This window comes from Chinchilla lanigera, unplaced genomic scaffold (assembly GCF_000276665.1).
Source record: "Chinchilla lanigera isolate Chin_1 unplaced genomic scaffold, ChiLan1.0 scaffold00014, whole genome shotgun sequence".
NCBI classification, from domain to species: domain Eukaryota; kingdom Metazoa; phylum Chordata; class Mammalia; order Rodentia; family Chinchillidae; genus Chinchilla; species Chinchilla lanigera.
In genome coordinates this window covers 4,121,028-4,133,559 of record NW_004955415.1, presented here as the reverse complement: position 1 = coordinate 4,133,559, position 12,532 = coordinate 4,121,028, and the positions used below count along the sequence as shown (strand labels likewise).

The 12,532-nt window shown below is 49.8% G+C and overlaps 1 protein-coding gene across 2 annotated transcripts in view; it reads right to left on the bottom strand.

Moving 5' to 3' along the window:
• The window catches only part of Cd74 (CD74 molecule, major histocompatibility complex, class II invariant chain), a 9,186-nt gene extending 4,777 nt beyond the window's left edge, over positions 1–4,409 (bottom strand). The window contains exon 1 of one of the 2 annotated variants that reach the window (XM_005380579.2): positions 4,230–4,409. In XM_005380579.2, the coding sequence (XP_005380636.1) occupies positions 4,230–4,306 (77 nt within the window). In that variant the 5' untranslated portion in view covers positions 4,307–4,409. The remainder of the gene's footprint in view (positions 1–4,229) is intronic. The other variant, XM_005380578.2, reaches the window with a different exon arrangement.
• Positions 4,410–12,532: the final 8,123 nt, after the last annotated feature.

Below are 12,532 nucleotides of genomic sequence, written 5' to 3'. Positions count from 1 at the left end.
CCTCCTGCCTCAGCCTCCCGAGTGCTGGGATTACAGGCGTGCGCCACCATCCCCGGTTTTTCTTTTTCTTTGTTTTGTTTTGTGGCACTGGGGATTGAACCCAGGGCCTTCACACTGAGCTACATCCCCAGCTTTTCATTTTTACTTTCAGACAGGGTCTCACTAAGTCGCTAAATTGCCCAGGTTGGGCTCAAAATTGCAATCCCCCTGCCTCAGCCTCCTGGAGTGATGGGATTACAGATGTGTGTTACCACACCCAGCTTTATTTTGTTTTGTTGGTTTGTTTGATACATGGCCTTAAGGCTGGCCTTGAACTCAGTATGTACCCTGGGCTGACCTTGAACTCCAGTGGATCCTCATACACTCAGCCTCCCTAGTGCTCTAGCATGCACCACCACATCCAGTGTTATTTTGTGTTTTAATTGACAAAGATGTATAAAGCTGGGAGTGCAGGCCTGTAATCCCACCACTCGGGAAGCAGAGGCAAGAGGATCACCAGTTTGAGACCAGTCTGGACTACCTATGGAGGCCCATCTCAAAACACAAAAAACAAAAATATACTTACATTTACCATGTAACAAAGAGGGGGTTTTCTTTCCCTTAAGAAGTCCCCCACCCCCACAGTGAAATCAGATTTAAGCAGAAAGGGGAAGTAAACAGTACCAGGATGGCAGAGATTTGGGCCCAGGTGAAAAGGAGAAGTGATGCCCTGACATTTTAGCAGTGGGTTGGGGAGCACCAGACATTGGCAGGCTGGAGAGGGGGCAGGCCCCCCTCCAGGGACACATCCGCCCCACACTGTCCTTGTCTTTATTTAGTGCATATGCGCAGTGCATAGTGATTGCCTTCATCGTAGGGAGTTAGTACATGTGCACAGCACACCTAATTCTCTGCACTTCCTCTTCCTGTCCCCCTCAGACTCTGTCTCTGAGCAAGTCCCCACCAGGGCCTGGGCCTCAGGGTCTCGCCCTGTCACACGGGTACCCCGCACCCCAGTGATTCTAGGATTTGGCTTCTTCTTTGGAACAAGATCTGACTGTACCACAGCAGTAGCTCACGGTAACATCCAGCTGTGGGGACTGAGCCAGTGCAAAAAGGGGAAATCACTCATGGTCTCTGGGCTAACTGTGTACACAAGGAGGGGTGGCCGGAACCTCAGACTGCAGGGAGCTGCGGACTGTGCACACGGTTTGGGGTGCACACCCACATTACAGTGTGGAGGATACAGGGGTCCTGTCCCAAGACCCGAGTGTCCCGAAGCCTAGTCCCCCTCCACCCACCCCTAGGGTCGGAGGGACAACTAAGACCCTGCTGTGGTTCGAATGAGTCCCCTCCAAAGCTCAGGTGCTGGCAATGAGATGATGGTGGAAGGTAAAGGGCTTAGGGACCCTGGTAAGGGCGCTGGTCAACTTTTTTTTTTTTTTGGTCTTTTTTGAGACAGGGTCTCGCTACACAGCTTAGGCTGGCCTTAAGCTCACTTGGTAGCCTAGGCTAGCCTTGAACTCACAATAACCCTCCTGCCTCAGCCTCCCCAGTGCTGGGATTACAGGCGTGCGCCACCAGGCCCAGTTTAAGAGCGCCTATCAGATGGAGTCGGCTCACTCCTGCCTTTCCGCCTTCTCCTACATGAGGACGTGTCAAGAAAACCATCACCAGAACTATGGGAAATAAACCTTTGTTCTTCATAAGTTACCCAGTGTGTGGTATTCTGTTGTACCCGCACTAACAGACTCAGACCCCTTTGGAAATTGTCAGGATGTGTCTGCCCCCGGCTACCCCCGCAGCCAGCAAGGGACGTTTCGGAGACTCCAGGAAACTCTTCTGCCTAGTAACCCGTGACATCACTACCATCACTTATTTTCATTGGCTCTCTGCTTGCCAGCTCTCCGTGCACTCTGGCATAAGATCTAGACCAGGGTTTTTGTTTGTTTGTTTGTTTGTTTGTTTTGTGTGTGTGTGTTGTTTTTTTTTAAAGGAAAAAACTAAAATTTTGTGGGGAAAGGGAGGCCAGACACAGGAGAAGACAACTCTCACTTCTTGGCCTTCCCAAGGAAAGAGGGACGGTAAATCCACTCGTCTTCAGAGTTGTCCGAGTTCGAGCGCTCCGTCTTCATTCCCTTACCTGACACGCACCCCCGCCCCTCTGCAGTCCTCTCGGTTCTGGCCCCGCTCTGCCTCCCACCACAGGAGCACAGGGGTCCTGCCCCTTCCACCGCTGAACCTCAGCTTCTGAGAAGCCCTGGGGATCGAGAGCCGTGCAGCCCGGATTGCAGTCCTGCCTCTGCCACTCGCTTAGCTCTGGGACCACGGGGAAGTCACTCAACCCCTGTGCAGAGGTACAACCGGGCGAAAGAGTCAACTCAAACGTTGTTACATGAAATAAGAAAAGGTGAAGCTTTTAGTTCCCTATCTAGCACATCCGTTGGTGCTCTGTAAATAGAACTCTGAAATGTTTGTTCCCTGGTTCTGGTAGAGTGCCAATTCTTATCACACCCTCTTTTATTTCCTCTTTTGCTCTGCCTGCTTGTGGAATTAAAAAAAAAGTAGTTGGTCAAAGTCAAGAGCCAACCAGAACTATCAGAAAGCATGACACCAATGTTGCTAGGCAGAAGTCTTCACAAGAAGCTCTGAATCAGGGTCTGGTCTGTAGTGGCCCAAGCAACAGGACCAGGCCACTTTTAGAAACAGTAACTGAAGTGAAAAACAGACAAGGCTTTGACAAGGGAGCCCCCTCTCTGAGTCCAGCCCACCCGGTCTGCAAGTCTGGGTGGCCTGAGCTCAGGGGGTCTCCCCTCCCCTCCCCACCGATCCTGCCTCTAAAAGGGGGCCAGGCCACAGAATGAGCTCAGGCTGAAATCAGACTAGTCCTGGTTCAAATTCTACCTCCAACACTCACCACCTAGGTTAACTCGGGTAAGCTGCCTACCAGACTGGACCCCAATTTCCTTTTGTGTAAAGAGGGACCTAATCAATGCACTGAATGTGGAGGGCAACTGTGACCATTTAAGATTCAGTTGAGCTGTCAGTCTGATGTGTGGCAAATAATCATGGTGATAATAATGAGTGGGGGCTGGCGGCGAGTGCACGAGGACGGGGACTCTTACCGTGGCTAGGATTACTGAGACCAGGGTCAGGCAGTGATTTACGCAAGGCTCACACATGACAGCAGCAGAACTTGGCCCAGAATCCAGTCCCCACAGGGGACTCTGCCCCTGCCATGGACCGCCCCCTCCCCCCCACTAGGCTTTCACAGGCCGCTGCTCTCATAGTCTCTCTCTGCTTACCTGTCCTCTGGGACACACTTCAGTTCCTCAGAACATTTCTCAGCGACTCTCCCAAGCCCCTGTCTGCCTGGCAACAGCTGACGTCACACCTAGCTGCAGGTCTCCACAGATAGCCAAGGACTTTTTAGAGACTGGGGGAAGTGAGGACAGGGAGCAGCTAGATTCTAACCCCCTTCTGGGGCCTTGCTGGGAGGAAGTGTGGGTGAAGCTGTTTGGGGGCTGAGAAGGGGCTGGGGTTCTTTGGATGGCTGTGTGGGCCTCTTGCTGCAAGGAAACAGGGCACAGACAGGCTGAACCCACATCACCCCTCAGCCCTCCTCCCACTTCTGTGAGCCGCAGCTGTGATGGCTGGCACACACCTACCGGTCTGACTCCCTTGAGTGGACCCCTGTGCCCACACACAGTAACGGGGAAACTCCTCTGTGAAGAGCTCTGATGCTGTCCTCTTTTAGTCCTGCCATCCCCTCTTGGGTATTTTTTGAGACAGGTTCTCACTATGTAGTTCAGGCTGACCTTGAACTCACTCTGTAGCCCAGGCTGGCCTCAGCCTCACAGCAATCCTCCTGCCTCAGCCTCCCCCACCATGTCCGGCCATCCCCTCATTTTGAAATCTGTTTCTCCACTGGGATCCAGAGTGTTTCCAAAACTAGTCCAAGTTTTCTAACCTAAGGTTCATGGTTCTGTAGAACCCCTGATACTGACGAAACTAGGAAGAGAATCAAAGGCTCTCTTGTGATTTGCAGAAAGGGGCGCAAACCCCTGCCTAAAGGAACCCTCGTTTTACAAGAGGAGGAACTAAAACCCAGAGTGGCCCAGAGACTTGCTTATGTAAAGTCAGCCAGAAAGCAGTGTTGGAGTTGGCCTCAAACAGCCTCCCTGGACTCGGACAGTGCCCCTCCTGGCACCTATGCAAGCCTGTGTGCTCTCCCCTGGGGCCACACATACCCGTCCTGGGCTCCAGGGCGCTGGCCCAGCATGGGCAGCTGCTCATGGTTGGAGATGAGGTCGCGCTGGTCTTCCATGGCTCTGGCCTCTGGTCTTCCCCACAGCTCCTGACGCTGTTGCTGCTGCTGCTGCTGTCACCACGGCCTCCTCCGTGTGTCTGGGACCCTGAGCCCTGGCTCACCTCTTGAAGTTGGTGCCGGGGAGGAATCTGATTCGTCCACAGGAGGCAACTCCTCCCACTTGGCAGATGTGGAAGTGAAAGCCACCAAGTTGGAAATACCCCACTCAGGCAAAGCTGCCTTTCTCGGGCCAGGATGAGGAAGGGGAGCTCCAGGCAGGTAGAAAGGCCAGCACAACCCCATTGGCTGACCAAGGTCCGCATCACTTGTTTCTGGGCAGACCTTTGGATTCATAAGGCCCTTTGAATGTCTCTGGAGACTGGCTAATGTTGGCTCCCTAGACAGGAAATCACTATGAAGCAGAAATTGCCTTTGTCTCCCCTTCTTAGAAAAGGGAGTGCAAAGAGGGGCCGTGTGTCCCCTGTGAGCTTAGTCAAGTCCTTTTCTCTGGCCTGTTATATCCTCCCAAAATGGAGGAGGAAGGATGGACTGGGCTTCCCCTCTGCTCCCCTCTGGGCATCCATGGTGCTGATACTGTGGTGCTAACATCTGCCACCACCCAGCAGCCCTCCGGACTCTTTTATTTTTGCCTGGGGAAGAGTGTCCTTTTTCCTCCTTCTACAGGGAGCGACACCGAGGCTTAGAGAGACTGTGGTGTTTGAGGAGTCTGTAACTGAGCCACTTCGCTCTTCTGCCTCTGAATCCTCAAACTGTGTGGCTCAGATGCAGGAGAACAGGCCGCTGCAGGGAGCGAAGCAAGAGGGACTGAGAAAGGGTCCCGGAGAGTCAGCTGCATTGGTGAGGCGTCTTTGTCTCACACTTACCCCTTGTACACCTCAACATAATAAGAAATATGTCGGGGCCAGGCATGGCGGCACGCGCCTGTAGTCCTAACACCCTCAGAGGCTGAAGCAGGAAAATCACAAGTTTAACTCCAGCCTGGGCAATTTAGGGACTTGGGGGGCCCCTGCCTGAACATAAAATTTAAAAAAAGCCAGGGGTGTGTCTCATTGTGAAGGCCCTGGATCCAACCCCCAGTACCAAGGGAGTTGGGGGACCAGTCAGGATAAGTAAGGGTTCCCTGAGTGAGCCAGCCCTGGGGAGCAGACACCGGAAAGGGCACGAGCCTGTCCTGAGGCACAGCCTAGAGGAACCTTCCCTGGGGAGTGTGAGCATCGGAGGAAGAGTCTGAAGAGTCTCTCTTGGGAAACATGAGCGATCAGTGGGCGACCCCGCAGGAAGCCCTCCTGAAGAGAAGCTGTCTCTTAGCTGACGACTTCCATTGGAAATGCTAGAAGATCAAGGCTCATGAGACAGCTAGACAATGCCTCAACGTTCAAGAGAGGAAACACAATCAAATGGAAAAAAACACCATGAGGAAATAAACTGTCCTTAATGTTAAAGCCTGAGAGGGATAAATGACGATACTGCACCCTTGCATCAGGAATAGGATTCACTAGGTGAGATAGTCTTCCTATAATCCTGGCACTGTGGGAGGCTGAGGCAGGAGGGACCCTACCTGGGCACCTTAGTCACTTAGCAAGACCCTGTCACAAAATAAATAAAGAAGGGCAGGGAATGTAGCTCAATGTGAAGGCCCTGGGTTCAATCCCCAGTACTGGGGAGGGAGAGATGCTATAAAGATGTAAGTACCATAGAAGAACAAAAAGGAGCTCTTGAAGATTAAAAACATGAAGGCAGATATTAAACAATCAGCAGGTGGAAGATTTTCTTTTAATCTCCTAGAAAGTAGACCACAAAGATAAAAGGGGAAAAAAATCAGCGAGAAAAGATAAGAGAATTAAAGACTAGCATAGAAGAACTAACAGCCAAATACCAAAGTTCCAGGAATAGAGAACAGAGAAAATAGAGGCAGGAAAAATCACCAGTGAAGTAATTTAATACAGTTTCTAGAACTCAAGGAGACACATTTTTTTGAACTGAAAGGAACCAGTGAGTAGCAAAGACATTAAAATAATTTCAGCTGGGCCTGGTGACACATGTCTGTAATCCCAATACTTGAGAGGCTGAGGCAGGAGGATCGCTGTGAATTTGAGGCCAGCTTGGGCTACAAAGTGAGTTCAAGCCAGCCTGGACTATATACTGACTGAGGCCCCACCTCAAAAAGACAAATAAATAAAATCATTTCATAGCAAAGCACATCAGTGTGAAGTTTCAGAAAAACAGAGACTAAGAGAAGATTCTGTAAATTTTTGGAAAGAAAAAACACGACAGACGCAAAGAATCAGGAACGGAAATGACTTCAGACATCTTAACAACAACACTGGAGCGATGCCTTTAAAGTCTAATTTTTACTTGCTGTTCCTCAGACAGAGGGCTAATATCTAGAATATATGAAGAATTCAAAAAAATTAGACCTCCCAAATTTAAAGATCCAATCCATAAATAAGCATCTGATATGTCTAAGATAAAAAGTACAAACAGCAAATAAATACATGAAAAAATGTTCAGCATCACTGGTCATTCGAGAAATGCAAATTAAAACAATGCTGAGATTCCATCTCACTCCAGAGAGAATGGCTATCATTAAGAAATCAACCAGTGCTGGGCGTGGTGGCACATTGTCTGTGATCCCAGCACTTGGGAGGCTAAGGCAAGAGGATCATCGTGAGTTCAAGACCAACCATGGGCTACAAATTCAGCTCAAGGCCAGCCTGAACTGCATAGCAAGACCCTGTCTCAAAAAGATAAAAAGCAAACAAACAAGAGATCACCCAGTAACAAATGCTGGCAGGACTGTGAGGAAGAAGGAACCCTTCTCCACTGTTGGTGGGAGTGTAGACTGGAGCAACCACCATGGAAATCAGTCTGGAAATTCCTCAAAAAACTGAAACTAGAGGTTCCATTTAACTCAGCTATTTTCTTGGTATCTTCCTGAAAGAATTAAAGGCATCATTCCACAGCGATACAGGCACACCCATGTTTATAGCAGCACAATTTGTCATAGCTAAATCTTGGAAACAGCCCAAATGCCCATCAACATGAATGGATTAAAAAGATGTGGTTTTTATACACAATGGAGTACTACTGAGCCATAAAGAAGGATAAACTTGAGACATTTTTAGGTAAATGGATGCACCTTGAAGACATACTTTTAAGTGAAATAAATCAGACAAACATGTTTAAATATCACACTGTTGCCAGGTGTGTTGGCACATGCCCATAATCCCAGCACTTGGGAAGCAGGAGGATTGCCATGAGTTTGAGGCCAACATGGACTATGTAGTGAGTTCAAGACCTTCCTGGACTACACAGCAAGACCCTGTCTCAACAAAACAACAAACAAACAAAAAGTAAATATGCATTGTTTCTCTTGTGTAAGAAACCAAAAGCAGCCCTGCGAGGTGGTGCATGCCTTTAATCCCAGCACTCCGGAGGCTGAGGCGGGAAGATCGTTGTGAGTTCGAAACCAGCCTGGGCTACGAAGTGAGCTCAAGGTCAGCCTGAACCACATAACGAGACCCTGTCTCAAAAAGGCAAAAAGAAGAAGAAGAAGAAGAAGAAGAAGAAGACAGTGGAAAAAAAAGACTATGAGAAATAAATGTTTAAAATAAAAAAAAGAAACCAAAAGCACAAATAAGGACCCAAATGGATGATAAATAATTGGGAAATAGGAAGAAAATGTTCAAATGGGAAGGGGAACAAGGGGGGAGAGGAAGGAAGGAAGGGAATAATAATTAAGATGTGTTGTGTACAATGTACAAGCTCCCTACGATGAATATAATCATTATATACTGCATACATGTACTCATAACAAATTTTTTTTTTTTTTTGTCTTTCTGAGACAGGGTCTCACTATAGAGTTCAGGCTGGCCTTGGGCTCATTTTGTGGCCCAGGCTGATCTCGAACTCACAACAATCCTCCTGCTTCAACCCTCCAAGTGCTAGGATTACAGGTGTGCACCACCACACCTAGCAACTAATAATAACTTTTAAAAAATAAAGTCTAATGGGAAATTAATCTTCCCTGAGCCAAATTACCAAATATGACACATCACGAAGATTTTTTAAGAATTCCATTCTCTTGAAAATGTCTCCTTCCACAGCACTCTTCCGCAGGAGGCTTCAGGAAGGTGTGCACCACCATGATGGAGTTAACCAAGAAAAGAGGATGATGCAATACAGAAAACTAAAACTCAGCTCCTGAGGAGCGGGGACCCCAGGGGGCTACAGTGGAGCAACCCCAGGGGAAAAGCCCCAAAGGCCTTTTCTTTGACAAGATAAAGCTGACGGATATCTGACATGCCTGAATGTACCAACGGGCAAGTTAAGCCATTTTTGGAGACTATGCAATTGAATTATGATAACTTCATAGAAAATAAAGCAAATGAAAAACCAAGACCACTACTAACTCTTGGGGAAACAGAAGTTATATAGGAGCAGGGCGTGGTGGTGCACGCCGGTAATCCCAGCACTCAGGAGGCTGAGGCAGGAGGATCGTTGTGAGTTCAAGACCAGCCTGGGCTACAAAGTGAGCTCAAGGCCACCCTGAACTGAATAGGGGTGCCCTTTCTCAAAAAAAAAAAAAAAAAAAAAAAAAGTTATATAGGAAATGAATAGTAAACCAAGTGTACTGTGTTCTTCAGCTGTATTATTTATATTGTCATAATACTGTAAATAGTGAATAGCAATTTAACCACATGACAGAGGGAGATGGAAGGAGGAGGCTATGGAAGAGGGACACGGGACAAGGGAGGAGAGAGAGCTATCTCTTCCTTTGCCACAGGGAAAGCCAACTGGATAATGTCAAAATTGGGAAACCAGGAAGTAACAGGGCAACCCATTCTGGACCGCTCCTGTCTCTCGGGGGCTATTTCTATTCCCCATTCCTTTCCCCAGTAAATTTTCCTACACTTAAAATAGAAAAACTGGATGTGGTAGCACATTCCTATAATCCCAGCACTTGGGAGGCTGAGGCAGGAAGATCACTGTGAGTTCAAGGGCAGCCTGGGCAACATAGAGAGCCCCTGTCTAGAAAAAAAAAAAAAAAAGAAGAAGAAGAAGAAGTAACAATACTGAAAGTGAATCAGAGATATGGAAATAAATAAGCACAAGAACTGGCTGGAAAAGTTTGAAAGTGACGTGAAAAGGAGAATAACGACCTGGTATTTTTCACAGCAAACCTCATGGAAGTATTTGATTCTTTAAACTACCGTCTGTGAATTCATAACTTTGATCCAAAGGAAAACTAAATTTAAAGTAAAGAGAAAATACATCAAAGTCGGTCAGTTCTAGGCTGATCGTGACAGAACGGCAGTCCAGAGCCTTGTCCTTGTGAGGCAATGTTGGAGCAAGCTGACCTCAAGGTCCCTTTGTTCTCACCCTCAGGACCTGAGACCACTCAAGCCCAAGTGTCCCAGGCTGGGCTGGACCCTGGCTGCCTCCCACTCCGAACAGGATAGAAGGCCCCAGATTCCCAGCTGTCACCAGGCCCACGGCCCAGGGGAGGAGCTGTCCACCCAGGCCACCTGCGTGGGAAAAGAGACAAAGTGGCAAAAATCAGGGAATTTGGAAGCCAGGTCCTAATAGGAAGATGAGGTGAGGGGGAATCCAGCTCCCCTACGGTTCATGGGAAAAGTCTGAGTCAGAGAGCAAAAGGGGACTGACCCATGGTCACCCAGCAAGGTCCAACGAGCAGGACCTGCCCCCTGCCGCATGACATGAGCTCAAGGCGGGCTACCCAGGGTCAAATCCCAGCTTCCGAATGCCTGCTTCCCGGGGCTTGGAAAGGGAAAACACAGAGAATGTGAGACCCCTTCTTCCTCAGAGTCCGGAAACACTCTGACTCCTGGGGTTTGTCGGCAGGACCCAGGAGCCAACTAGAGGGGCCACAGCCAGCCAAGTACGGGGCAGTGCCTCAGTTAGCATGACTTACCTGGCTCGGTAGAAGGAACTGCAGCTCACTGTAATTGTTGAGGGGAAGCTTCACATGAGAATGGACGTTTTTTGCATTCTTGCAGAGGAGATGATAGAATTAGAAAAATCATCTGTCTTGTAACACTGAGTGTAACAATCGATCAGAAGAGAGCCAGGAGTGGTGGCACACGCCTGTAACACCAGCACTGGGGAGACTGAGGCAGGAGGACTGTTGCAAGTTCAAGACCAGCCAGGCTACAAAGTGAGCTCAAGGCCAGCCTGAACTACATTGCAAGCCCCTGTCTCAAAAAGACCAAAAAAAAAAATCGACTGGGACAGGTTTCACCAGTGGGTGATGAACATGGCGTGGAAATGGGGGAGAACAGCAGTCTTGCGCTCAAGGATGAAGCCGAGCTCCTTGCCGGTGCCCCCAGGCGAAGGTGCTTCGGGACGGTGAAAAGGGGGGCAGCCCTGCTGTCATGGCCTCCAGCGAGAGGTCAAGCAGTGGGACAAGCTGACTCTGAGGCTCCTGGTAGAACAGTTATGCTCAGCAACAGCTGGGGAATATCTTTGCCGATGGCCCATGAACCCGAGCCTGCCTTTAGGCCTCAACTCCAGCGCACAGTAAACACAGGAGAGGAAGGATGTGTTAAGTTACAGATTGCTGAGTCGTTGTTACCCTGACACCCGTGGGGAGTGGTCTCTCTCATAGCATAGGTGAATAGTGGCGCTGTGATCCTCTCCAAAATTCCTCCGTATCCGGGGGTAAAATCCCCGCTCCACCGCTTAGCAGTGTGAATTGAAGTAAGTAGCTTAAGTCCTACGTGCCTGGGGCTCCTTCCCCGTAACGTGGGCTCAGCTGCGGAGCACAAGGATTGAGTGAATAGACACATGCCCGCTACAGAGAAAAAGTGCCATGTTGGACGGTCCTGTAATACAGTCTTGTTTTTTCCTACAAACTTGTTTAATCTGAATCTGGCACCCTGCAGGCTTGGAGGCTTGGAGCTGTTTAAGTGGGACAGAGGGGACCTCACGCACCCTGTCTGGGCCTTGCTGGGAGTCTGCTCCCAGGTGTCATCCAGAGCTAGTCCAGGTCACAGGCTGAGCCTCCGGCCCTCCCTTGGTCTGGGTGGTGCAGGCCCTGGGTGGGCCAGGCAGGCCCCTGCGACCTCTCTCCCAGTGCTCCTCTCTGGTCCCTAAGTGCCCGGTGAGCCACCGGAAGTGGCAGTCCAAGGCCAGCCCTGTCCCCTACCCTACAAGGTGGTGACTTCTGTAGGGGGCCTCTTTGGACTCCAGCACACTTTGGCTATGAATAAGGGGCTCAAAACAGGGCTCTGTGTGGTAAGGGAGTGGGCCTGTGTCTGCCATACCCGCCCATACAAGTTTACATCTCCTCTCAGTCATTCAGCCAACAACTATTTTTTTCTTTTGTCTTTTTGACAACAAAGTTCAGGCTGGCCTTGAGCTCATTTTGTAGCCCAGGCTGGTCTCGAACTCGAACTCCTGCCTCAGCCTCCCGAGTGCTAGTATTACAGGCGTGAACCACCATGCCCAGCTTTTGTTATTATTTTTGAGACAGTGTCCCCCTATGCAGTTCAGGCTGGCCTTGAACTCACTGTATAGCCCAGGCTGGCCTTGAACTTATGGTGATCCTCCTGCCTCAGCCTCCTGAGTGCTGGGGTTAGAGCATGTGCCACTGTATCTAGCTTCAGCAACTATTTATTGAGCTCTACTTGGTGCCAGGCATTCTTCTGGGTACTTGGGATACATGGATAAGCAAGGCACTGTTCCAGGTGCTTGATGCTGTCAGCAACACGTGACTTTACTGTCTGGGTGGAGACTCCATCCTAGCGTCAGGAGACAGACAAGGGAGTTGTGTGAAGGTGAGGCAGCGGTGGTGCCCTGTGGAGAGGAACCGCTGGAGCAGCAGGGTTGGGCAGGCTGCCATCCTTGCAGGCTGCTGGGTTGGAGCTCTGAGCACAGGCTCGGGTGAGGCAGCTCACAGGGCTGCGTCTGCAGAAGAGGACTTGGGCCGGAAGCAGCAGCCAGGCTGAGGGTGGGCTTGGAGTGGCCGAGGGACCAGGAGGCCAGCGTGGGGCCGGAGCACATCAGCATGTCTGGTTTCACTCTGAGCGAAACAGGAAGTCAGGCTGGGCATGGTGGCGCATGCCTGTAATCCCAGCACTGGGGAGGCTGAGGCAGGAGGGTCGCCGTGAGTTCGAGACCAGCCTGGGCTACAAAGTGAGCTTGAGTCTTGAGGCCAGCCTGAACTACATAGTGAGACCCTTCTCAAAAAGACAAAAAAAA